Consider the following 27,505-nt stretch of genomic DNA (forward strand, 5'->3'; position numbering starts at 1 on the left):
AGTATTCCTAGTTGAAAATGGGTTGGAAAAGTGAAATAAATGGAATATTAAAAGGGGAAAGAAATCATGAAAAATTATGGAGCATCACTGCTTCTCCAGACTGAGTTTTCCCCCTGTGAAAATGTGGCAGTTCAATAAAATGGAATAGACTAGCTTTGGAACATTAATGTGACCATACTTTCCTTTTACACTAAATTGTAACCACTGCCAATGGATCTGCACTGAAAACTGTACATCAAACCATCCTGTCCTGCACTCAGATGGTAAAACTCCATCTTACTCTGCCTGGCTATCAAACAGATTTAATTCCCTGGTCAACTTCAGTCTGAGCCAAAGCAAATATTGGCAAACAGGTGAAGCCTTTATGAACCTCAGAAAAGTAGATTTCTAGGTGCTTTTTCATAATATAAAGTATGTTGTAGATTCTCAAGTGGAGTAAAATTATCAGAAACCTTTAATCCCATACTGGTAATACCATGTGGTTTTCCCCAGATGTTGAATAGTAAAATTATTGTGACTTAAATTAATAGGAACAATTGTCTAGAAATAGTACTCTTTGCTTAAACTTAATTGTTCAGTTTAATTCAAGATGTATTTTCTGAACTTGAACATCAGCTCAGTAGGAGAAGAAAATAACCATGGCAACATACACAGAATTATCTTTGAATGTCCAGAGTTGTGATCCGCTCTGGATGAATACTGACCCATATAGTAGCTGCAGGGATGTAATAAGAATGCTCCAGGTTTACCTGATTGTCACTGGCTTCTCGTGTGGGCATAACTGCCAAAGAGTGTGGTGTCTGCACAGCCTTCTGAGAACTAGCCATGATGTCTTAAGAATATTGAGAATTATTTTCTCCCCTTCTACCCCAAAAGACTTGCAGATATTATTTCATTTTTTTGTGCTCAAATTTTACAGCTTTTCAGAACATGTCAGATTTCCAGATGAAACTGGATTTGGAGAACAAAAATATGCTTTTAATTAAGCAGCTCAATCTCTCTCCATCCCTGTCTCCCGTGGAATGGGTCTGTCCCCTCCCCTGCTTCCCAGGCCAGCTGCGGGCAGCGGGTCACAGTGCCTGATGTGCTTCCAACAGTGTTCCTCTCTCGCCATCTTCTGGTCAGCTCCCTGGCGTTAACTAGGCGTGGGTTTGAGATCCTGCTGCACACACAAGGTGATTCCACAAGATAAAATGTCCTTTTTGGTGGATATATTACCATGCTCTTTCCCTCTTGTTCCTGCTGCTTTCCCCTGGCTTACGAAGATCAATGTATACAAGATGCGGGTGGTGCTTACCTGGGTAAGTGTGTGAAGAAAGCTGCTTGTATTAAACATCAAGTCTGCTCATACACAAGATGTGAGCTCCATCTCCATATAGATAGGAGCTCTACATGTTTTGGATGGTTTTTCTTAAAGCAATTCTTGTGTCAAAGGTGACAAATATTAGCAATATTAGCAAATATTTCTGTGTAATTGCTCACACTATAGAGCTTCCTGTGCCTGAGCTCTCAGGTGAAGCCTCTTGGGTCAGATTGGTGTCTGGAGGAGCAGCTCGAGTTCATGGGAGATAAAAGCTGAAAGTAGCTGGCCCTCCTTGGAGGGGTGCGGATCTTACCTTTGGGGACTGAAGCCCACAACTGATTAAACCAACAGAAGTAAAACTAAAGATCTGTAAATAATAGAGCTAATTATCGGTTATTGGGGGGGAAAAATCCGGAATTGCTGGCTTTCCCACCTTGGTAACTACATACTTTGTTTCCATCCTGAAAAGAATTACATGTAACCCAAGCTGTGTTTCTAAAAATGTAAGTACTAGGCAGAAGTTGATCACTGACTTCTTATGCTCATTTAAGCAACAGAGCCAGATATAATTTAATCAATAGAAATGAAATTGTGTTTCTTCAGTTGATTTTGAAATTGCCAGAGGCAGTGATAGGCTGATGACTTGTGCTCTTTTGTTATAGAACAAAACCCTATGTTTTCTACAGCTAACTAGTAAATTTGAAATGCATTCGCTTTTTTCAAAAAGTCAGAGGAGTTCTTGGTCTTGCACATCCCCCTGCTGGCTGTTTTAAGTGTATTTTAATCACATTTTCCTTTTTTTTTTTTGGCGGGGGGGTGTTGGTTTTTTTTGGTTTTTGGTTCCTTTATTTTTTGTGTTTTCCTCTTCTGTGTTGTGTGTGAAAAACCCACACAAACAACAAGGAAAACCGACTGACACCCTTGGGGAAACAGTGAAATTCTACAAAATGCTGCCAGGCACACAGAGCAGACTAACTGAAACAACAGGAAACAAGCAATTACTTTTAGTCACTATATGTTGTAATAAAAGCCTGAAGGATTCTGACAGATGTGGGATTTTTGAAATGAGAAGTACAGATGATGCTGTACTTCTGGTTGAAAGGTTGTGTGTAAATGCTGCTTCTCACTTCACCATGACTGATGTGGTCCACTGGAAATTTCAAAACATCAGAGGGTGATGCAGCCTCCAGAAGATTTTCATTTGGAAGAGGCAGCTATCTTTGGCTGCCCTCCCTGGATGGGAACTCTAAGGTGGAGTTCTCCAGCTGAAGCAATGCAGAATTCACTGCCTCTGGGCATACCACCCTTTCCACATGGGCCTCGTGCTTCTCATGAGCCAAAGGCTTTGTAAACAATCTCCAAAGGGATTTTAAACCAAACGAACTAACAAAATGTGGTACCAGGACCAGCAGGAATGGTGGAGGGCTAATGTGGCCAGGGACAGAGCCAGTCTGGCAAGCTCAGTGCTGTATCCTTGTCACCAGCTGCTCCACTGCAGCTGTAGCTGGCACTGAGGAACTGCTGCAGGGGCTGCTCTGGAGCACTCTGGGAGCACTGCCATCTGGAGCTGGGTGACACTCCTTATCTGGAGAAGGCAGAGGGGAGACCTAGGGCCTGAGCTGCAGCTCAGCAGCTTAAGAATTTTCTTATGCAGGTGCCATCCTGGTATCCTGGTGTGAAGAAAACTTCAGAAACCCAGCTTCAGGCTATGAATTCTCAGCTAAATCCCATCTGAGCTGTGTGAGCTGCAAAAATCAAATTAGAAATTTAGACAGATGGGAACCCCTCAAAAAATGTATGCTATTTTGTTTCCTAAAAGGATTTTGATAAGTTATTTAAAGCTATGCATCCTACTACCATCTCTGCCTGGTCTTTGAGACACGATTCAAAATAAACTCATTAAAGGTTTGTGTTTCAGCAGGGGAAATGCAGAGTCGCCTTTTTGCATTTCTAGTGGCAACATCAGCAGCAGATAGCAACAAACAGCTGGAAAGCTCTGTTTAGATCACTGCCTAGCCCCCATAATGAGCTATTTGCATGTGATGACTACTTTTAAGTGTGAAAAAATACCTCTTTGTAGCTCCTCTAATGCATGTGCAGCACCCAGCGTTAGTGTTTGGTATGAGACTGCCTGCAGTGAACCTTGAGAGGAGACTGGGCAGTTGCATTTCACACTGGGAAGTTCTCCTGGAATGCTGCAGGCATCAGGAAGAAGTAATTTCTTCTGCATGGGTATCTGCAGCTGCTAAAAAACCTTTATCTCCAGAATGTGGCAACTGCATTAAACAGAAATACATGATTCAAAAAAGAGATTTGTGGATGAGTAAGTCTGAAGTTCAAGCCTCATAGGAGGTTAATAAAACTTTTAAATGGCTTTGGCAGTTGGGGTTTTTAATTGAAGCCAACAACTAAAGCTCCAAGGCCCCTGATAAACGTGTGCAGGCTTGTCTTCCCCACAGTCCTTCCGCTGACGCAGGGCAGGGAGAGGCTGACCTGAGAGATTTGTTTCTTCTGGACCCACAGTAAAGTTAGGCATTTAGAGAGATTTTCTGTGGCTCCTGAGAATGTTTCTAATCTATCCCAGAGAGCAGGGCAGAAACCTGATGACTGTACCTACAGCCACACCTTTACACAAGAATTCAGTTCCCAGCTGCCCCAGGAGCTGCCCAGCTGTTTGCACCTGCAGCACAGGGACTGAGGCAATGGCACTGACAGGAAACAGGGAGACTGGAGCCCCAGTTTGTATTCACTGCTGGCCTGCAGCTTGGCATGGGGGTGAAATGGGACCTTCTGATCACGTTGCTGAGGCTGTTCTGGGATATGCTGCTCTGGCTGCGGCTGAATTGGAGTTAGAGCTCCTTGTCTTTAGCACCCATTTTCCAGTCCCTCACAGTACATCCTGCTCTGCCAATGTAGCTGTACAGTCACTCCCTAACCTAGTTCTGTCAGAATGATGCAGGTTAGGTTAGGTATTTTTTTAATATGGGAAAAGTAGCCTCAAGGCCAGGTTCCCTTGCTCAACTTCTATTACAATAATAGCATGCGACATTCATATTATGCTCTGCTCAAGTGTGTGTGATCAGCTTGTGATTGGACTTAATGCCTCTGTAAATAAAAGAAACACAGAACAAAAAGCATGATAGTCCCTCAGAAATCTGGCTGATTCCTGGAAGAGTTAACTCATTTAGAAACCTTTTAGTGAGCCATATTGATTACATGGATGTGTTCAGAGCAGCTGTGGATATTGCAGTAACAATGAACTGAAGCAGTTTATCAGCACATCAATTATTTTACGGGTATAAAAAGGAGCTTTAATTGGACTAATGATGATGGGCTCAATCTTATGTTGAAGCTATCTGGCTATCACAAAATTATCTCTCAATGAGCTCATCTGTTTTGCAAGGAAGAAGCTCATAAGCTCATAGGATGGAAGATGTTCTGGCTATTTATAGTCACTGATTTTATTTGTAGGGAATATCATGACTTCACAAGTGCAGTGGCACTAATCTCCCTGGTAAAGCATTTATCCTAATCTAAAGGGAGCTGTTTGCTACAAAGCCAGCCATGTACTTAAAAGCGCCATTGAACAAATTTGCAACACTGACTCTCATTTGCCTGTAAAAGCAGCAGGTGAATCAGTGTGTCCTGAATGCACAGCAGCCCAGAGCCAGGCTGCTCTCTGAAAATGAAAAATTGAGACAGAGAAGAAGATGCTCCTACCCAAAATGGCTGAACTGCTGAGATGAATTGGGCAAGAGCACATGAGCAGCTGAGAACGTGCTGCAGCCTTCTGGCTGCTGGGGGTCTGCAGGGCTGGGTTTAGGCTCTCTCAAAGAGCAGGCTGCTGATCTTACACCAAGGACAGGGAGACAGTTTACTTTTTCTCAGGTATTTCCTACCCTGTTCCAAACCGGCTAGTCTGGGCTAGTTTTAGCACTAAGTCATATGGAATTACTTTTGGCACCTGCACCCAAGGGATGAAAATACCTTTCTGGTTATGTTTGCAGGGATCACTGAGGACCATGGAGCTAGCTGGAGTATATCTCCAAGAGATCAAACATGTTCTCAACTGAGCCAAATGGAGAATGAGTTAAGCAGGGGTGGAGTGGAGTTTCTGCAGAATTCAGGGCTGAGAGGGGCAGTGAACCAGCAGAGATCACTGCTGGGGTGGAAGAAGGACTATGGGGCTGTGACCTGCTCGGACCAGAGTTTGGTTAACAATTCCACAGCTGCTTGAGTCTTCAGTAGGATTTGGAGCCAACCCCAGGACAGGCTGTGGGTGCAGGGAACCATGTCAGGGCTGTGAGTGCTCTGAAGGGAGGGAGTGTTGGTTCACAGCACCTGCTGCTTTCTACCTGGCACTTGATTTCTTGCCTTGCTGCTGCAGTATCCCTCAGCTATCAGCAAACTCCCAGACTGCAGCTGTGTCTGAAAGGATAGTGCAGTCCTGAGTCTGAATTTATTTTTTCTCCTTGAAATCTGCAGGAATAGAGTGCACTTCACACCCTTTCTGCCTGATCTGCTGAGGCTTGCCTTCCTCCTTGTGGGCTCAGTGATCCCACAAAGACAAGCAGATTTATACACCAGGTACGTACAGGATAAACTAGGACCACGTCAGTTGAAAAGGCCAGATGTGTGTTCCTTTAAATCATAATCCTTCATGTAATATCACATTTAGTTGTCATAGAAACCATGGCATCAGTAAGACTTGCAGCTCTTGATCCAGCAAAACAGTTGAGCATTTGCTTTTAATATAAAGTATGTGCTTAAATTCCAACTATTTCTGTGACACTGCTTGTATGCCTAGAACAAAGCCTACACTTTATTTTTTTCCTGTGTGAGAGTGGATGTGGCCCAGTAAAACCTCCTGGTTGCTGTAGTTAAGCCCAAACAGCATGCATGTTTCACAATCATAAAAATAAGTAGCACAGGAATGATCTAAAGAGAGCCCAAACAGAACTTTTTAAGAAGATATGTTGGCAATTGAGTGCTTGATTAGATCACATCACTGTCTCTGCTTCTGCAACCTGAAAAAGCATTAGAATAATGCTTTTTGTAATTTCTTCCAGTACTTAGGACACTGGAAAACTCTTAATTCTATAGATTGTATGACGAGAATTTTCTTTTTCAATTACTCTAGAAAGTATAGAATTTTTATCATAATTTCTAACAGAAACATTCATGCTCCCAAATTGAATAACCTATTTAATATAGCTGCTCACAAGGCATTTTGTATTTTTCTTTAAAGACCCAGTTTCAGATTTAAGTGTTTAACACTTTCTGTTTTAATTCTAAGGTATGTTTTAGCACTAAAAGTGCTGAGAAAGGTGTGAAGGTATCCCTATGTCTCTAAGAAAACAAGGATAAAAAAATAGTGACAAATTAAGAAAATGCTATATGTGTTTTAGTTTTAAGTCCTGGGGGGTTTAAAACATCTTCTAGCTAGGTCTTTGAACAGGTGTCTGTGTTGAATATTCAATTCTGTTGCAAATGCATTTGAAAGATGACACGTGATATTTCACTCATTTACAGTAACTGCAGTGTTTTTTCCCCAGATCATACTACAAACAAAATGCTCAGGGTACCTTTCCAGTGACTAAATGTCCCCCTGCAGCTAGGGTCTCATTCACAGCTTGCTGGGCTCAATGGGCAGCTTTCTACTGGAGCTCAGTGGGTTGTTTATCAGAATTAGGTGGTTTAGTCTACATATGCCTGGTTTATGATTCATATTTGGTCTGATGATAGACATGGACTAATGCTTTCAGTAATTTCAGCAGCTGATAACTGGACCTAGCCATATCTGTTACAGCTGTTCCAGAAACTTACACATTTGCATTTGTGCCAAGGAAACCTGTTCTGTGGAACTGCAATAGGTCGAGGTGGTAGCAACTCCTCAGTAAATTCTGTGTGTTTGTAATGCTTTCTGTCAGCAGAAAAAAAAAGCAGCAATATCCCAAAGGCATAAGCTTTTGTGGAAATTAAAGCAGAAGGTTAATAAAGGTGGCTGAGTCACAACTCTCTTCCAATTCAGGGAATGTTTGTGGACAAATCTTCCTGCTATTTACTGAGCTCCACCAGCTGGTAAATGACTGTGTGTTTCTAAAAGCCCTTCTTGTAAAAAGTTAAAAATTTGTGAATGGAAAAAGGGTTTAAAAATATTCCTGACTAATCTCCTTGCCTGGAGAAGAAGGTATCAACATTTACACAACTGCAAAGATAAATCCATGAGTGTGCTGTTGATTTTGCTGATTTCAGAGTACCTGGACAAAAAGAATCTCATCCATAAAAACATTTTATGAAATGGCATGATTCACACCCAAAATATATGAGTTTATGGTCAGCCATATTCACCAGCAGCCACACAAATGGCTAGTTCCCCAGATTCTTTTTGAATAATACTGTATAAATGTAATTAATTTAAGCTGAGAATGAGACAGGGAAAGGGGACAGGAAGCTACTTTTTTCTTTTATACTTACAGGGCTTAAGTTCAATTTTTACCCAGCTCCTCCGAGTCTAAGAATTCGTAGTGTTCCAGTGTGTTCCCTGCAGTCCATCGGAGATGACGGACAAAATGCGGCTGACTGTCCTGAACGCTTGAAATCCATTTGAGAGCACAGGAAAGCGCCAATGCCCTCTTTTAGCGGTGTCTGTTTCTTTTATCTCCCGGGCTGTCGGCATTGCAGGGCTTTTCTCTCCTCCCCGCCCGGGCCGGGATTGTCCCGCGGGGACCGCCGGGAGGGGCTCCGCCAGGGGGCGCCCTGCGAGCGCAGCGGGGCTGCTGAGGGGAACGGCGGGACAGCGGGATGGGGCATGGCCCTGGGCACACCCGGGAGAGCGGGATGGGGCATGGCCCTGGGCACACCCGGGACAGCGGGATGGGGCATGGCCCTGGGCACAGCCGGGACAGCGGGACAGCGGGATAGGGCATGGCCCTGGGCACACCCGGGACAGCGGGACAGCGGGATAGGGCATGGCCCTGGGCACACCCGGGACAGCGGGACAGCGGGATGGGGCATGGCCCTGGGCACACCCGGGACAGCGGGAGAGCGGGATGGGGCATGGCCCTGGGCACAGCCGGGACAGCGGGATGGGGCATGGCCCTGGGCACAGCCGGGAGAGCGGGATGGGGCATGGCCCTGGGCACAGCCGGGACAGTGGGATGGGGCATGGCCCTGGGCACACCCGGGACAGCGGGATGGGGCATGGCCCTGGGCACACCTGGGACAGCGGGACAGTGGGATGGGGCATGGCCCTGGGCACACCCGGGACAGCGGGATGGGGCATGGCCCTGGGCACACCCGGGACAGCGGGATGGGGCATGGCCCTGGGCACAGCCGGGACAGCGGGATGGGGCATGGCCCTGGGCACACCCGGGACACACCCGGACACCCCCGGGCCGGGGCACCTCGCTGACCATCCCGAATCCCCAGCGCTGCCCCGCGTTTCTCCAGCCCGCCTCGCCACCGTAAAATCACAGCCTTTTCCTTTGGCCTTCCCCGCCCTGCCCACCTTGGGCCACCCTTGTCCCGGCTTGGTGGCCGCTCTTGGCAGCTCTTCTGCATTGCTTCCTGAGGGATTTCTAGGGTCTCTTATGCCAGTCCTAAATATCAGTCCTAAATAATCCCTTACTTAGTGCTCTCAGCCCACAGATTTGGGGAGCCAGAGTACAAATGCAGGCTTGTGAAACTACCTGTACTATTGGTTACATGATACAACCATGTACTAGTGAAGGGAGGGGATGATAAAGGTCCTTTAACTCCTTCCCTCCAACCCTGTTCCTCTCCTCCTATCACTGTGGGAAGATAGTGTATCCCCATTTGACTATCCCCTAGTTAAAACTCTTTATATGAGACTGGTTCTTCAAGCCAGGTAAATCTTCCAGATTTATCTCAGCCAGATAGAGGACAAGTTAAGACTCTTGTCTAGAAAAAAAAAATCACCTTGGTGAGTACATTGCCGTACTACATTCTTGCAGGTGTCATACGGATGTTGTTCTGAGGTTGCTCGGTGTTGTGCCTGGAGCTAAAGCGAGTGCAAGCCACGGCTAGGATTGAGGTGTGTAAAGGAGTATCCTAATGGACATTGGCTGCATCAGAGAATCTAGCTCTGGTGTTTAGTTCTATTAAGTCTCACATCAGAAATCTGTCCTCCAAGTCCCACACTCTGCTGTGATTTTTGATAATTTTCTGCCAAGATCACAGTTGCAGTGCTCTAGGTAAAGAACACAATAGAATGTACCAGGCAGGGTGGATTCTGAAACCAGCCACAGTGTCTGCTCTCTCTCCCCTGGCCAAAACAGGTGGTGGATGTGGGTGGTGAATAAGAAGAATCCTGTGGAAAGTAAGAAGTGTGGAGGCATGGGAAGGAACTGGGAAGGGGTGGGGGGTTATACAAAAAGCCCAAGTGAGATACAGTGTGATGGTGATACAGAAGTGCAATCTATAGGAGAGCAGGCAACACTAGGTTTGTGGCTTTACAGATCAAAGAGTTGATTTTTTAATTGATTTTTCTGCACCCGTTGGATTTATTTTCATGTCCTCATTGCTACTCAAAATGTCTCTGTGTGTCATCTGATAATTTCATCAATTACAGTCTCTTCTAAATCCCAGTGAAAGTCTTGATCTCAACTCTAACACAGAACTACCATGATCCATTTTAAACACATTAAGTACCTTTTCCTGCTCAGTAATTTGCTATTTTTATTCCTCATTCACAATTCTTGAGCCAGTTCTCAAATTATGTGGGTGCTGTTATGTCAAAAGAGATGTGAGTTAGTTATATACAGACTTCGGTGATTCAGTCTTCCAAATGTTTGTTTAAAGCCAAGTATGTTGATTCTGTTACTTTCCTTCTATTCACTGATATTATAAGTCTATAGGAAGTTTCCTTCCTTATAAACTTCAGGGCACATGTAACTGCTTGTGAGTCTGTTATCCTTCATCTGTTTCAGCAGCTTTTTGTGCTTAGAATTTGTTTCTAGCAGGAAAAGAATCAGATTTACAGAATGGTAATTGCTATGATCATTCTTTTCTGAGGTTTGGTCTTGCATTTGATTCTGAGACTGCTGTTTTCTGTGACTTTTTCTCAGTCATTCTGAGGAAAGATGACTTCAAGTCATCTTCATAATAAGAAAAAAAAATCTTAAATTTTCTGACATTCTTTCACCCATAAAGGTACATGTGTTCATTTTCCAGGGGTACTTCACTACCTTTTAAAAATTATTTTTCTTTACAATGTTGTATCTACCAAACTCAATTTTGTGTGTTTGATATTTAAAAGTTAGCAGATGCACGGTATGTAAAAGGTCTCATATTGGGGCTTGCTAGATCTTGACTTGTGTCTTGTGCATACTTGTGACTTCCAAATCAGCAAATGATTGAAAACCAATGGTTTACTTCCCCAATCTGACCTTCCCCACACCTGAAATGAGGCTGCATCCTGTGTCTGGTTTGGCGTGACACTGGTAAGGTCTGTGTTTGTGCAGCACTTGAGTCTGTAGAGGGTTTGAACAAGATTTTTGCAACTTGGGGTTTCTTAATGTTTAAATTCACAATACTGTCATAGGCACCACTTTATTCCCCAAAATCTAAACTTATCTACAGAAAGAGATGAAAGTAAAAGAGAAGCCATGGATGGTAGGGTTGCTGAGATGCATTTGATCTGTGTTTTCCATGCTAAGTGATGTGATTGCAGAATCTGAAACAATAACTCTGACGTGCACAATTCCCCTCAGTGTCTGACAACTCAGATGCCCTATGCTGATATGTTAAATATAAACAAAGTTAATTGTTGCACTGCCTATCAAAATAAGAAAGCAGAAGGTGGATGAAGGGGCTGAGAATTCAGCTGTGGCTATGATTGCATCTCAGCCCTGGGAGCACTTGACCTGAAGATCTGCCCATTCCCCTGCCTCTCACTCCAGGCAGAAATGTATTTAGCAGGACTGAGCCTGGCATCTGACCTCTGCTCCTGAACATCCCTTTTAAGCTTCTGTAGTGGCAAGGGAAGATAAGCTTGGTGAGCCCTATAAGGCTTATTACTCTTCGGATCCCAACGAAAGGGTACAAGTCCTAGGGAGTCCAGGAAAGGTGTGTTACTCTGAACAGTTCCATGCAACTACCTGTTCCCTCACCCAGCTGAAGCATTGCAAGACTGTGATTAGCATGGCTTGGCTTTCCTGTAGCACCTTTCTTCTAATAAATTAACTCCCATAACTTTCATATAGAACAAAATCATATCATTTGACCTTTCTTTGCAGATGCTATCGAGCTTTGGCAGTTCAGAAATATACACTGTTCAGCCATAGATATAAGAATAGCCAGAACTACAAATCCACAAACAGTAATGAAATCTCCACCAACAGGTTATTGCTGTTTCCTGTAAAGGATTACAAGCACTCCTCAGTGGATGAGCCAAAGCACTCCAAAAAGGGACCTGTTTGACTTAATTGCTGATGGCCACAGGGATGGACTTGGAAGAACTGGAGTTGAAAACTAGTCTGGCCATCCTGGGTAAAATCATGCAACTTGGGTTTTTTAATGTTTAAATTCATGGCCATGGTATTTGAGTGCCTGCAGATATCTCCTTGACACCTACACCTGAACACCTGGACAACAGTATCCCTCTCTGTCCAAAGCTGCTCTAGGATAGATTGATTTTGAAATTCTTTAACTCTTAAAGCCTTTAAAAGTGAAATAGGTGTCTGAGGGACTAACAATCCCTCACCCAGTGAACAAAATTCTTCTTGGAACTGCATTATCCTTCCATTTCAACAGGTTTCATGCACTGATATATGGCTTTTTCTCAATGCTTTGAAGGTGGCTTTGTTATTGAAGTAATGACTTCGGTGCTGTGAGCTCAAAGATAATGTGAAAGCCTGGCTTTGGCAAGCAAGACAGCTTGACTTGTATCCTGGTAAAGCAGGACCCTCTTGACTCTTTTCTGCTTTTGCCCAAGGTTTCAGGTAAGGTCTCCTCTGACCCTTCTCTTTATGGGTGCCAGGTATTATTTGTCTTCTAGTCTCAGGTTCTGCTGCTACCTGTGAAAGAGTTCAAGTGTCTATTCTACCCCAGGATCAGCTATTATCAAACTGCATCATCCATCAGTAAAATCAATTCACACTTTCTCCCATCTCATTAACTTTGTCCTTTACTTTCTCTGTCTGCTGAGGTTCAGGGTTACAAAAGATCTGGGCCTTCCCTATTCCTGAAATGGCAGTTCCTTTTTGGTGCCTGACATTTCTTTTGGGAAAGTGACATCAGAATTAAACAGAAAGACCCTTTCTAAGTGCTAGGCTGTAAAGGAGAGAGAAGTGAGGTCAAAAAACAAAACTATAAACTATTCTCAGAGAAACAAATCAATCCTCTGCTAGGCACACTCTACTGAATGTACAGAAACTTCACTCTGGGGTAAAGCTGGAAACACAGCAGACCTGGAAAAGGCATTCACAGGAAGGAAAGGACTAATATAAACCAAAATTCATTTGTGCTCTGGAATATCCTTTCTTCAAGCCCCAGACAACTATTACTTTCATCAAAGCCCATTCATCCTATATTTTACTTCATTTCCTTCTTAATGGCTCATCCTGAGCTCATCTTTGCTTCAGTTCCCTTTGCCCCTTGCCACTGGCTTTCTGTCTAGCCAGGGCCATGCCTATCTGATCTGTTGGCAGGGCTGGCAGTAAATGCTAAGGGGAAAGACAACTTTGGTCTAAACTGGTTTTTTCGTTGTTCTACCCAAGAAAGCAATGAGGAATCTGCTGGGGTTTTTTTCTGAGAGTTTTAGTTGAAGACTCTTACAAAATTTCCTATATTTAAATCAAAAGGAGGGAAAAGAAACAAAGAACGTTATGAAGGTATGTTATCTTCAAAACAGGGATTTGGCCAAAGTTCAGTCCCTGGGAGAGGTAATCTAGGTGTATGATAAAGAGATAATCATGGTGTTGAAGATGTACATGCAGGGAGAAAGTTAGGGAAAAAATGGTTTTTACAGGCAATATAGATTAAGGGAATTTAAGAGCAACCGTAACTACTGGAATCTGATTGAGTGCTCCCAAGGGGATGTACCAGGATTCATTACCTTTATTAACCCAAGATGTCAAGTCCTGCCCTATGTAGAATAATTTTGGTCTTTGGGAAACTCTGATTTTCCTGAATAATCTTATGACCAACATGAGATTCATGTTAAAGGCCCATATCAAGTCCTGAAGAAAGAACAGGAATGAGTCAGACATGCCAAACAGCTCTTTACACCTCTGAAGCAGCCTCTGAATTCCAGAAAATGAGACAGCCCCAATGTGTTCTCAAGGTCTTATCACAGAAACTAATTCACAGGTGACGTTGAAGCTTGCACAATGCCTACTAAATACTGAGAAGGGCAGGAGAATTCAGAGGAGTGGTGGCTGTGCAGCTGCATGTTGCTTCTTGAAGCCTGCAACAAAAAGGCAGACTGAAGGAGCTGGGGAAAATTCTAGACCAGACTTATATAATATATGGTTTGCAGACCACATTTGACCAATTAAACAATTTGTTTGGTCTGCCAGGTGCTCAGAAGACAGTGTGGCATTTGGATCAGTGGGTGCCTGAGAGAGCTTCCCATGGCTTCCACCAGCTACTGCAGGTGATGTGTCCTCCCAGCCAGCACATCCACAGCTCTCAGCTGTGCAGCTGCCAAAACCAGTGTGCTGTCACAGTCAGGGGAGAGGCAGAGAGGGAAGGTAGATGAGAAGACAAGGACGATGGAAGACCAGGGTGGTGATAGAGGCAGCTCTGGTAAGACATGACGAAAGGTGCAGTTTGAACTTGCTAAACCTACCCACCTAACTGCTGCAGTGAGGCGTTCCGGGCCGAAATCCTATCGTACGAGGGAAATAGGGCTGAGTCACCCAATTCATTCCTCTGCTGTTTCATGCATCACACCATGCAACGCCTGACAAAGTCTGCTTTATTTGGTTTTGTCTCAGGGGTTCCTATAGGGAGGCTCTTTCCAGGTCCTCCCTTTCTGATAGGTATAGTCATTTTCTGTTCCTTATTTATAGATAGTTTGCCCTTATACTTAAATCTTCCCTTATCCTTCAAAGTTCTTTGCTTTGCCTGTTGATGTGTCAACAAACAACAGTTATATCCACTCTGGCTTCACTTTGCAGGCTGTACAGTCTAAGCAACAGTTCAGCCTATCTAGGAAAGCTGAGTTGCAAACACAGTATAATCAGTCGTTCAAATGACACCTAAAAAACCTGTGGACTTTTTGATATCGTTCATTCAGAGTATTTAACCAGTGTCAATCCTGCCTGAATCCTTTTGTGGCAAAGCATGTTCTTAGCAGCTCTCTTTGCTGGAAGGATAGGAATTTTGAACCCACAAATCAGTAAGACTTCCATATGCTTGGAGTTGGGCATGTGCACAACTGTTTTTCTGGATCAAGATTAGAGTTCTCACCACTTGACAAGATTCAGCTTGTGGTTTGTGAAATGCTGCCAGTTTGTCTGGAATTAAAGATTTATATAAAATATCAATGTAAAAAAAAGGCAATTCCCTGTTTCAGGTTTATGTGTGAAATGCATTAATTAATAACTGGTTGGGAAACATGAAGGACATGATGCAGCAACATTGCTTATATCACACTTCATGTCATGTGAGAGCTAATCCATGTTTCCAAAGTACTGGCAACTGTCTATAGGCCAAACCAATATGGGAAGGGACAAACAAAGATGCAGACATGCTATTTCCAGTGTCAGGAAGGGGCAGCACGTCTTGATCTCTGAATGGAGGGGGTATTCAGTTTACTGTGCTTTCATGCATCACTATGTTTTTTCTGGGGATAAAATGTTGTACAAACAATCATAGAGGAGCTTAAATGGAGCAGTAACAATTTTTCTTGGCCTCTGTATTACTGATTTCCAGCCTGCAGTGACCGACACCAAGTTTTTTTTTGTATGGATCCGCCAGAAATGTGAGGAAGGAATTCCTGGTTTGAGTCGACTGACCCCCGAGGAGTACTGAAAGACTGACAGGACTCTGAGATGACAAGTGCAAAGCTGCAGGTTTTTCTCAGCAAAACAGAAGCGCGGCGAGGAAGCAATACCGCGTGCCCTTGCTCAGGGCTGAGCGGTGGGAGAGGAGAAGCACGGGTGAGCGGTGACTGCGCTTCGGCACCGGGGGCCGGAGGGCTGCAGCCGGGCTGCAGCGGGCAGTGCCCGGCAGGACTAGGGCGGGCGGGCAGCAGCCGCAGGTGCCGCGGGTCAGCCCGGCGGTGCCCGGTGGGGCGGGCGGCGGCGCCGGGGGAGGAGCGGGGCCCGGGCCGGCCCCGGTGCGCGTGTCCCGGGCGCGGGGCCGGGCCAGCGGGAGGAGGGCAGGGCGAGGGCGGGGCGGTTGGCGCGGCTGGCCCGGCCCGCCGGGGAGGAAGCGAAGGGAAGGGGAGCGGGCTCCGCTGTTGCCCTTTTAAGCGAGCGAGCGGGCGCAGGAGGCCGGTACAAAGGGAGCTCCGCCGTGCCCCGCCGGCTGGGGCTGCCCCGGCCCCGCCATCTTCCGCCCCGCAGGCGCGGCCGGGGCCAGGGTCGGGCCGGCTGGGTCGGAGGGAGGCGGCGGCAGCGCAGGCCCGGGCCCGGAGATGAGGCCAGGATGTCGGTGTCAGGGCTCAAGGCCGAGCTGAAGTTCCTCGAGTCCATCTTCGACAAGGACCACGAGCGCTTCCGCATCGTCTCCTGGAAGCTGGACGAGCTCCACTGCCAGTTCGTGCTCTTGCCGCCGCCGCCGGGCTCCAGCCCGCAGCCGCCGCCGCCGCTCACCATCCACTGCAACATCACGGTGCGGGGGCCGCGCGGGGCGGGAGGGGCCGGGCACGGCCCGCCCTCGCCATTGTCCGCGGGGCGCGGGGAGGGGGCGCAGCCCCGCGGGGGTGACTCAGCACGAGGGGCCGCCGGGGCCGCTCCCCCGGGGCTCGGGGCGCCCTCCCCGCCGCCGCCGTAACAAAAGTTACAGGGGGCGGGCGGCCCCGGCCTCTCCTCCCGCGCGGCGAGGGCTCCTCCGGGGGGCTCCTCCGGGGGACCCGGGCACGGGGGAAGGACGCGGGGCCGGAGCCGGGAGCCGCGAGCCGGAACAAAGGGCGGCCGGGCCCGGGGCAGCGGGCACGGAGCCCCGGGGCGGCGGCGGGGGGAGTGGAGGGGCCCCGCTGCCCGGCCCGGCCCTGCGGCGGCTCGCGGGGCACCGGCGGTGTTGTGCGCGGAGCCCGGCGGAGGCGGCGGGCGGGCGCTTTACCGAGTGCGCCACACGGCCGCGGCCTGGGGCGGGCCCGGCCTCCCCCGCGGGGCAGCCCGAGGGGCCGCCGAGGGGCCGCAGGGACGGGCAGCTTGGCGGTGTCGCCGTCGTGGAGGGTAACACAGAGCCCCTGCTTGCTGCCGAAGGGCTGCTGTAGCATAACGGTGCGTTTAAACTTGTTGGGGGCTACGAGCAGCCGTGTCCAAGCTGAGGGACTGCTACCTGCCGAGGGCTTCGGAGCTTCTTCTTTCTGTGAGGCTTTTTCGCCTTAAATTTGTTTGGATTTTTTTTTTTTTTTTTTTTGAGTGGAAAAGAAACTGAGCTAGACGTTCAGTGCTGTGTGACATGGTAACAGTCCTCTCGTTTTTCAGAAGTTTAGGGCCTAAACTTGCCAAAGGATTTGAATATATTGGCATGTGTGACTCATGTACAGGAAAGTGCTGAAGGTTCATTTTTGTTGGGTTGGTTGCAGTTATAAGTGAATTTAAATGCCTTATCAAGATTCAACTGAACAGTGATGTATTGAAAAACTTTAGGTGCAATTAGTATGTTTGGGTTCAAGGAAGATAAATTCTCCTGGGCTTTTTTTGTTTTTGTATGAAAGTTTCAAAAACCATGGAGATAGAAACATTAATGTAAGTGTAAATATTACAGTACTGAAAGATGAAAATGTATATTCAAACCAAGCAAATCTAATAATAATCCGACCAGATTCTCACTTGCCTTAAAGTAACTTTATTAAATTAAAGAAGAGGTGTTAGGCAGATCTTTCAGTTTTCATAGTTAACTGTCATGAGATGTCACTTTTGTGGTCATGGGACAGGTGTTTGTTTTGCTGGATATTTGTAAGATGTCGGTAAATTTGTAAGATTTACGGTAAAACAAACAAGATGTTTTGGTGTTCTTGTTTCCAGACATGACCCCTCAGATGACAGATTGTGTGACTTCCTATAAATATTTTTTATTCAGTAGAGAGTGTTTCATTTGAGAGAAACTTGGCTTTTTGTTTCCACACAACATGATCAATTTCATAAGTCTTGCTCTAAACAAAAAAATGAAAGGTCTGATGATGGTGCACCCTCAGTTGCCAGTTGAATTTGATGTTATTTCTTCTTTGTCAAATCACAGCTAACAGGGAAAACCAGTGGTAAGACCTGATGATGTTGTTCCTGGGATTTTTGCTGTGGTGTTTATCTGCTTCTGAGACTGCTTTTGTGGTGACTACTTTTGATAGTAATTCTGACTGCAAATAAATATGCCCACTTAGCTGTAGGCCTTCGGTTGAGGTGTGTCTGAGCAACAAGAAACCACTTAGGTCACTGTTGTCATATTTGTGTTAATGAGGAAACAGTGTCTGCAATCTGCTGTTACAGTCACTTGCCTCAAAGGTCAGGCGATCTTTCACATGCCATTAGAGTTGTGGTGTATGAACTTGTAAAAAGAACAGGAAAAGTGCTGTTTGAAGCCTCAGAGCTGAGACTTCTGCTTTGATGAAAGGCTGTGTCTGAGTTTCTTGAAACTTCTGTTTCACTGTTGTCTGTCAGCAGCTCGGTGATTTCCGATGTTGACTAATTTTTAGCTCTTTGAAGCAGGTGGCTCCTTTCCCTACCTGTTAAAAATAAATGGGTTAGGGCAACATGAGATACAGAGGTGGCTCCCTTGAAACAAATGGGCAGCAGGTCACGGAGCCAAGAGGAGAAAGCTCATCTCTGGGCTTCTCTCTTAGGTCTTTGACACAAATGTTAGAACTCTTAGGTGTCACAAAAGTGATTATTTTTTTTATCTCCCTCTCCCCACTGAAAGGAGTCTCTTGGCTCTGACTCCTAATTGCCTCCAGCTATTTCTGGGGCGTTTTGTGGGTACTGTAATCTAGAAAAGCCTAAGTCTTGTTTCCTGTGCTTCAGTGGCTCTGCAAGTACTGTGAGAACTAGAACTTCAAATAGCAGTAGTAGCATGCAAAGGCTGGTAAAGCTATGTTGGTAAATGTTTTCTTGGGGAGACTCTGCATTGGAAGCTGCTATCTTAGTGCTCTGGATTTGCAGAGCAAATATGCAACTTTAACTGTTTGCTTCTTCTAGCCAATTTAACCCCTACAATACTGAGCCAGCCAGGCTATTTCCTTTACTCAGCAAAAGCATACAGTGGATTGTGTCTGGATTCTCAAGAATCCTGTTAAGGGGAAAGAGTAACCACAAAGCTCAATCATCACTTCTTTTCTTTCTGGTTCTGTTAGGATACATCAGTATTTTACCTAAAATGAAAGCTTGTCTACCACTGTGTAGAGATGCTGAAGTTACTGGATGGAGAAATATTTGCTAGGGAAGGAAACTTTCAGTAGCTTTTGAGCTAAGTCTGAAGAGAGGTCTGATAACTAAGTTGGCTCTGATATTCCAAACAGATCCTTTTTTCTCTCCAGACAGAAGGCAGAGGGGAAAGGAAATATTCCTCTGGAGAGGTGGGAGAGAATATATGCTTAGGAACTGTGAGGGTCTCTGCAAGTTTCCTAGACTAAAATTCCCAGTTTGAGAAGTCTGCCACTGGCATTTCTCACTGAGATGATTTGCTGATTGTTTCTGTAGTATAAGTTTGTAGAAATATCAAAGTTCAGTACTGGCTATAGCATCTCAAGGATACTCTACCTGTGACACTGAACACTGCTTGAAGTTAAAGCAAGATACATTTTACTTGACAGCTCTTCTGTTTATAGAGTGGCAGACAGACTTTTGTCCAAGTCTGTCCTTCTCTGTTTCTGGTAGTGACCCATATTAGAGCTTACATGGTTAATCAGATTATTTTAAAAGAGGCACTTCAGGGTGGAGTCATCCCTGTCAGAAACATTGCTGCTTATTCCTGCGAACTGTCTAATTATTGAACTTGTTCAGGCTGTGTACCTTCACATTCCCATTTTGTTATGCCAACAGCAGTGCCTCCATTTGGAGTTTTATTTCTGTTTTTCTCAGGTTTCCTTTTTAGTTAACAGCACTGTTCCAGTTGATCAAGTTCAATAAACCTTGTCCTGTTGCTCATGTTTTTTGAAATAGTATCAAGCTTTTGGCCTTATTTAGCGGAGTGTGTTTATTGATCGTGACTTTAGCTAAGTGTCCTTCAGTACAATCTCTAGTTTCAGTTTGGTACCTTATCAGGCTTAGGTCACACTATTGCAAAGGGTGTGTTAGAATTATTCTACACCAAAGCCTTCCTTGTTATTGTAAGGAAAAGGACTGGGAGAAACTGGATATTAATAACTTGCCACCCATATGCGGAATTGCTATTGAAATTCTGTATCCTCAAGTGGCACTTGCGGGTAGAATGGGGATTTGTGCCAATTGCGAGTGGGAGCAGGTTTGCCCCAGACATACAGGGCTGTGATGTGCAGTGATATCCTTCATACATTAGCAATTCAGTTCAGGTGATGTGGCTGACTCAGTAAACTCTTGCTTCTCTGCTGGAAAGAGGCATGTTCTGCTTCTGCTGAAAAATACCCTGCTGCTAAATCGGAGTTGGGAGCTGCTTTGAAAGACTTGAAAAGGTTGCTGTCTACAGATAACTGCAATTGATGGGAGAAGACTTTATTTTCCTTTCTAAACTAGAATGGCTGAAAGGATATTACCTGTGAAGCTTTTGACAAGTTGGATATATACAGAGAGAGTGTGTGTATTGGAACATGCAACAGTTCTTCAAAAGCATACGATTTTCATATTAAACTCACTCCTAGCTAATGCCTAGACAGCTGGTAACCTTTTTAAAAGATTATTTATTTGTACACAGAATCAACCACTTAATGAATGAGGCATTCAGTTCCAGCCACAGATGTATTTTTTTTTGTAGATCATTACACATTTTGTAGTGAGGTTGAGACCTTTGTCTTGCAGCTTATGGATGCCAGAATTGTATAAAAGCCTACACAGCTTTATCTTGATAATATGTACTTTTAGCTAGAATTAGATATACTTGGTGATCTAAAAAAGGCACTCATGCAACTATTATCAAACACAACTTATGCAATAGAAATTGAGAAGTTTAGTATTGTTCTATTTAGTAAACCAAGGTTAAGCTAACAAAAAATTACTGAAAGAGTAGTGAGGATTTTTTCTTTTTATGTCAAAACTGTAATTGGAAAAACAATATTGCAAAAAGGAGTAGGGGGAATCTTTTGTGTCTGGAAGACAAAACCTTTCTGACACCACAGTCTGCCTGTGTGATGTGTGAAAGGCTCTAACCAGTACCTCAGGATTTTAGAGATGGTTCTATCCTCCCTACAATGTATGAAGTACTCCTAAAATATCCTAGAAAGCCACAGTGGTGGGCTTCAAATAGAAATACTGGCATATGTTGAGGTCTTGATGTCCAGTAAATTATGCTTATGTCACTTAGTCTGCAAGTCACTCCAATGGGTTGCTCATGTGAATTAATGATACAAGAACTTCAGAAATGGGATTGCTGTGGCCCTTGAAAGAGCTCTCTGTGCACTTTGATAATTAAAAGAAGTTTTGTAGAAAGAATTACATTCTTTTTACTCAACATCCTTCTTCATGTGAGCTATTCAGGGGGTTTTGTATATTGATGCCTTGTTGATAGCTTCAACATATACTGAAAATTACAGTTAAGTTAGAACAAAGTATGATGGTGTCCTGTACACTCTGTAATAATGCTGTTACTTGCAGACCAACAGAGGTTATGTGCCTTGTGAGGTGGCTGAAATTGAGTTTGCTGGATTAAGAATCTGGCTGGCATGTAAGAATTCTTACTAAGTTCTTGTTGATCTGGACTATTTCCCAGTCTGGTTCAGCTGCACAAACAGCTGTCCCATCACAACAAGGGCACAGGACTGAGTGGGAGCTGGTGGATGCAGCACTGCTGGCAGAGCCCTGGGTGGCACTGGGGACTGACAGCTCCTGGGTGCAGTGCCTGGGGTGGCACCAGGCCTCTGGGCTTCCACCAGTGCCTGGGTTGTTACAGTGACAGCTGGACCAGACTTAACTGCGAGGAGTTTGTTTACTTGAAAAGTCTGATGCTTTCCAGGAGACTGCAAGATGCAGGGATGGAGACATTTCTCTAAATAGTATTATTATTAGGAAAGAAAAAGATGGGGTGAATTTTCTTGATAGGGACAAATGTTTGTCGAAGTTGATTAGCAGAAATAAATACTATTTTAGTTATGCCTCAGTGTGGATTACTGTTCAGTACTGTCAGGTTGTTCGCCTTTGTGTAGTTTTGAAAGGTTGTAAATGCCTGAATTCCTGGCTGTAGTATTAGGTTGGGGTTTTTTTTTTTCCTTTTAAGTGGTAATATTCCATTTCTAAGAGGCATGACAGTTGATTTAGTATGTGTTCCACTGTTTCTTCAGCTGCAAGCTCTGTAGGAGAAGCAAAAATGACCTTTCACCAGCTCCTAGAAGATAACTGGAAAATTAAATGACTGATTATAGTAAGAAGAGGCTATTTAACATTTAGATCTTCAGTCTGCCTGTATGCAGTATACTTGGAGCTAATATGATCAAAATAGTTCTCAGTTGATCTCTGGTGGAAACAAGCATACCAGTTAGTGTGTATGTCTTACTGATGTCTTGCTTCCTTACTGATGTCTTGTAATCTCTAAGCATGGTATGAAAATAATGACCTTACATGTGGGGATTTTTTTCTTTATCTCATGCGTACAAGACATCTTGGTGTACTAAGTACTGTAGAGCAGCTAATAAATGATTCCTGAAGATTTTCTATGAACTGTATTCTCCTTTCTCTCAGACTTCATAATTTTTTGCCCCCTCTGAGCAAAAGAGTTCAATACAGTTGGAGATCTTGCAGTAGCTTCTTCAGTGTGTGTTCAGGAAGGCAGGAACATAAGCTCTGTTAGAACTTGTAGAGTGGCATTAGAAAAAAATCAAAGCGTTCCTGAGCAGTGGTGTTCAAGATACCACAGGCTTCCTTGAATTTTTGAAGTAGGAAATAACTGTGGTAAGAGTTGTGGTATTTAACTTATTAATGGTAAATATTGGTTGAACTCCGTGGTACCGAAATTTTGCATGTGTGGGACAAAGTTCCATCCAAATGGCTCTAAGCTGAAGGCCTGTGGGTAAGCTGCATTGGGGCAGCTGTGTAGATGTTACTGTGAGGGGAGGGCTTGGGAGCCTGGTGAGTGGTGGCTGGAATGCTCTTAGGTGTAAGGGTGGTGGAGCAGCAGGACCTGTCTTAGCTGTGGGTGAGGATGAGAAATCCTCCTACCTGCAGCTGTGTCTGGAGCACAGCAAGTTTGCAAAGGGGAAAGTTGGAAAAGAAGAATGTTGCTCTCAGAGAGGGGAAAGGGCACAGCTAGAAGGGGATGCTGAGTGATTTGAACACTTGAGAGATGTAAATTCCTGAAGTTAGAGAAAGAAGGGGAAGCCTGAATATTTTGGGTGACAGCAGAGGTGATACCAGACTTTGCATATGGTGGAGTGACTGTGTATGTGATAAAGGTGAGAACAGGTCTGCAAGGAAACTTCATGAAGTTAAGTTGGTGAGAGAGGGATATGTCACAACATAATTAGAAACAGCTCTTCTGTTCTAGCCATGCTAGTAGCTGTTTCTTGCTATTCTGGCTTTATGCTGCTCATGTTGATAGCTTTTCTGCATGTACTTGTCTGTATAGTTGCAAAAGTAGGTGATTAATAACTCTTGATGATTAGAATGAGTTGGTAATTTGTTTCAAGTAACCATCTTCCTGCAGGAATTTGGGCACATCAGGTTCTGGACTTGTAGTAAAGAGAGTACTGCAGAATCAGATTTGCAAAATACCTTTCTCTCGAGGCCATGTGTGTAGCTGCTCTTAGGTAGTGTGTTGCCAGTTTGAGTGCATGTGTAATATGTGCACTAAAGAGAACCCCTTGTGTCTGAGGGCTCTGACAACTGGCAAGCTGAGGATACAAGCACCCAGTGAGGTTTTTGTATGTGAGGAGCAGGATAGTTTGATCCTACTGCTGAGAGATGCTATAAGAAAAACCTGGACATAGTCTCAGGTCTACAGCCATGTTCCCACTAAGCAAGTCACTTAGTCTGCAGCAGTGCCGTGTGCTTTGCTCAGTTTTGAGCAGGGGGGATCTGTAACTTTATTTGTTGCTGTTAACATTGGCAAAGCAATGTTCCTTAGCTCACTTAGGTTGGCCCTCCACAATAGTGTACATTTTCAGAGACTACACGCTGCTCTAGAACAGCTGACTTGCTATGCTTTTAATGCAATCCTGTGTAGTGTTGTGTTGGAGCAGCAGTTCAGTAACATTTGGGGGATTTTAGTTTGGGTCTGGGCAAAAGTGTTGAGAGTGGGGTTTTTTTTTTTTCCCCTGTGATTTTCCTTGAGTGGAGAGATGACATGCTGCATTATGATCATTTAGAGAGTAAAATGCTGCTTCTTAGTGATGAACAATAATTGTGTTTTATCAGAAAAGTGCCTTTTTTTTTTCTCTTATGCTCCAAATTCATGTTTTAATTCTGTGTAGTTTTGTTACACTGGACAAGTAGCCTCCTGCCTTTTACTTGGTATGGTGAGAGAATGAGGTTATGGCAACTGATAAGGGAGTCTGATAAACCTGTTTTTCTGAGGGTTATGTGCAATGTCACATATTGGAATCAGTACTTTGCATAGACTAAATAATTTGAAGAACAACTGGCTGTAAAAACTTGACTGAAAGAAGTTGACCACAAGCAGTGTAAGAACTATTATGCCACATTTGCATTCATGTTTGTGACCGTTTGGAGTGGTGTTTTGTGCCTTTGCTACTTTGGTTGTAGATGTTTTAGCTTCTTATCAGGTAATGATGTTTTGAGCAGTGTGAAATGTGTGTACCTGGACAGAGAGATATGGAAGTAAGGCACACATGTAGCTTAGATTATTTTCAAACTTTGAAGTTATTGGCCTCTTGTATGTGCCTGTTTAAAAGCAGCAGTTACTGAAGTTTTCGGGATTTTTTTTTTTTTAAATGTTATTTTCTGTCTTGGATGTATAAAAATTTAAAATTTAACAAGTTAAAGATTCCATAATAATTTCAAGAGTATTCTGTGGGCTTGGGTTGAAGAAATGAATTAGTGCAGATTAGAAACTGCTTGGATTTTGAAATAATTTGTGCACAAGTGAGTTGCCATTGAAATACTGTCACTGTTGATAGTCCCTTAGTTCTGTGGTCGCTATCAATGAAGATTGGCACTTACAGATGCTGCTGAATGTGTATATTGCAAAAAGTGTTCTATGATCTAGGCTTGCAGTTGGTTTAGAAACGTGCTGTGGTTCCCTGTGCACTCACGCAGAAGGTGGCTGTGGAAGATGAAGTGCCAGAGCACTGCACATGTGGCTGTGGCACCTGACATGACTGCAAGGCAGTGGCTTTGCTCTCAGAAGGGTGTTGAGAAGGCAAAAGGGATCTCCAGAACCATTCTGTGAACTCTCAACAAACTTTTCTTCCTGGTTACTTTTGTGGTAGCTTTCTGCAATCAGTAGGACTTGTTTGTACAGAGAACTGTATTTTTGTTTGGGACAACTTGTGGTTGCAGAGTGAATTTTACCATCATCTGTGGAGTTTATTATGGTCTTTCTGCTCCATGAGGCACATACCTTTGACCCTCCTTCCTCTAGCATGGCAGTATTTAATAACATAAACCATTCTAAAGTAAGGTACTCTGCTACACTTGCCTCATTCCCTGGAGAGTGTGTGGGAGAGGCAAACTGTGACCCTGTTAGCTGTGTTGATTTAGTGCGCTCCTGAAGGTATTGGATTCTGCGGCGCTGAGCGTATTAACAGAACTGACACAGAACAGGATTAGGGGATTCTTTCACCTTCCTCCTGTAAAGGTGCAAGATGATTAAGCTCTTGCAATGCCAGGGATCCAACCAAAGGATGAAGCTTCACCTGGGATTGTGGTGTATAGGCTGTAGCTGTCAACAGAGGCATTAAATTTGGGAGTAGAATTGCAGTAATTTTGTGCATTGGAGAGAGAGATGTGTGTTTCAGACAGCTCAACTTGGTGCCTTACCAAGCACAGGACTTGTAACAAGTGTTCTCACTGAACTGAGACTGTCAGGCTTTAAGGGAGGATGTAAGAAAAGGTGATGCAAGCTTGCCTTCAGGCAAGTTAATAGCATGCTATGTACAATTTTAAAATCCAAGAGGAAAAGCAGGTTAAAGTTTTCTTCTTGTTCAGTAGTGATGGGCAAAATTCACTTTGCTCCCTTGCTACCACAATTATTACATTTTATTTTAAACCCTTCATTGCAAATGCCTATCTTTTAGGACTCTGGATCACTGATGTTAGATTCTTTAAGAAATGACAAATTTTTCATATCTAAAAGGGCAAATATTAGAGTATTGTAAACGTTAACAATTTGATCAATACAATAGAGCAAATGGTGTTGCCTGAATGGTTTGAAAATAAAAATTTGGGGGGTTTAAGTAACTAGAGTTTTCTGGAAAATTGTTTTATTTAGATTACTTACAATGAAAGTGACTCTTCGTGCTTTCTTTTCTTTATTGTAAAGGGTTGGTTGAGAGGGCAGATGACAATCTGCTAGTTTTTAAAGGTTCTTAAGCCTGTAGATTTCACTGGCATTTGAGCTGCTAGTGATAGAAAATGCTTATTGCTTCTTAAGCTGCCTTTGGAAAATTTGGCCCCTAATAATGGGAAACAGTTGTGTAATCACAACTAATGCTATTTTAAGTAGCTGTAAGTACTAGTGTTTTATGGTCACCAAGCTAAACTTTAGCTTTAAGAATATCTTCCTAAATACTGATATTTTTGTTAATATTAACTCTGCGAGGTTTTTTCCTCTGAAGGCAGCTTGATACAGGTGAAAAATAAGTAGTGAATGATTGACTAACAATTGCAAATAATGTGTACTAAACTGTAGCTAATTGTTGTTTAATCTTCAGTACTTATTGAATGTTCATGTAGGATGTATATATGACCCATAATAAAGATCTGATTCTGCTGTTTAATTAAATGGACAAACTTGAAAAGCCATCTGTGATTTGAAATCAATTCTTTGGCATTTGTTTATAGCTGCAAATCTATTCACCTTGAGAAGATTGTATTAGCCCTCTGAGATGTCTTGTTCCATTAGGATTTACTTACTTCATTACCAAGATTTGGGTGAGCTAGAACAGCCTCTTTCCAGCCTTCTCAGAGTATCTAAGCTGGTTAAATGATCTGGGAGTTGGGTGTTCTGCTTTTTGTAAGTAAAGGGGGGCAATGAAAAATTTTAGGACTGAGAAGATGAATATTAGAAGGACTCTTAGGAAAATCAGTTAAGTCTTAGTTTTATCTGGTATAAACAGAACAGAACTAGGTTCTGTCTATGGCGGGGATTTTGTGAAAACTTACAGAAAAGAAATAAAACTGGTTGGAATTTGTTCCAACAGTATGCTAAGGATTTTTAAAAGAAACCACCCCCATACTTTCTCCATCTAGTATAGTCTGGAAATTAAAGAAAATTAAGAACTGTCACCATGTAATTGTGATTTTAAATCATAATGCAGTAGCCGTGTGTTTAAATGTGTTTTCCTACCATTCAGCTGTGATAAAATGTCTCAGTTGTGTACAAGGAAAGATGATTACTCTATTGCCTGGTAGCAAACTGTACGTACAGGTTGTTCTAATGTCAAGAGTAAGAGCAAGATGCTTTCTTTTGATTTAGCAACATCACATTTTTAACAGTGTTGTAGTAATTTAGAAATGGCTCATTTAAGACTCTCTTACTAATGTCAAAATTGTGTCACTGTAGCTTTAGAAAGCAGGATAAAGATTATATAACATTGCAAGGAAACGGCCTTATTGTTAAGGATGAGAAAGCTTAGATAGGATATACTTAGATGACAGATCCTGCCCAGGAAAAGCTGTCTTAATGTGTGTGTTCCTGGAATCTTCTGTCACATTTTGCTGCTTCTTTTTTTTTTCCCTGTGGTAAGCAAAACTGTTAGTAAAATGT

The 27,505-nt window shown here is 43.7% G+C and overlaps 1 protein-coding gene across 3 annotated transcripts in view; it reads left to right on the forward strand.

The window, feature by feature from the left end:
* Window positions 1-15,657: 15,657 nt before the first annotated feature.
* UBE2Q2 (ubiquitin conjugating enzyme E2 Q2) overlaps window positions 15,658-27,505 on the forward strand; it is a 46,504-nt gene continuing 34,656 nt past the window's right edge. The window contains exon 1 of one of the 3 annotated variants that reach the window (XM_085070938.1): window positions 15,658-16,108. In XM_085070938.1, the coding sequence (XP_084927064.1) occupies window positions 15,923-16,108 (186 nt within the window). In that variant the 5' untranslated portion in view covers window positions 15,658-15,922. The remainder of the gene's footprint in view (window positions 16,109-27,505) is intronic. The other 2 variants (XM_085070941.1, XM_085070940.1) reach the window with 2 other exon arrangements.

The sequence above is a fragment of the Lichenostomus cassidix genome, chromosome 10 (genome assembly GCF_008360975.1).
Source record: "Lichenostomus cassidix isolate B80296 chromosome 10, HeHo_3.0, whole genome shotgun sequence".
NCBI lineage: Eukaryota > Metazoa > Chordata > Aves > Passeriformes > Meliphagidae > Lichenostomus > Lichenostomus cassidix.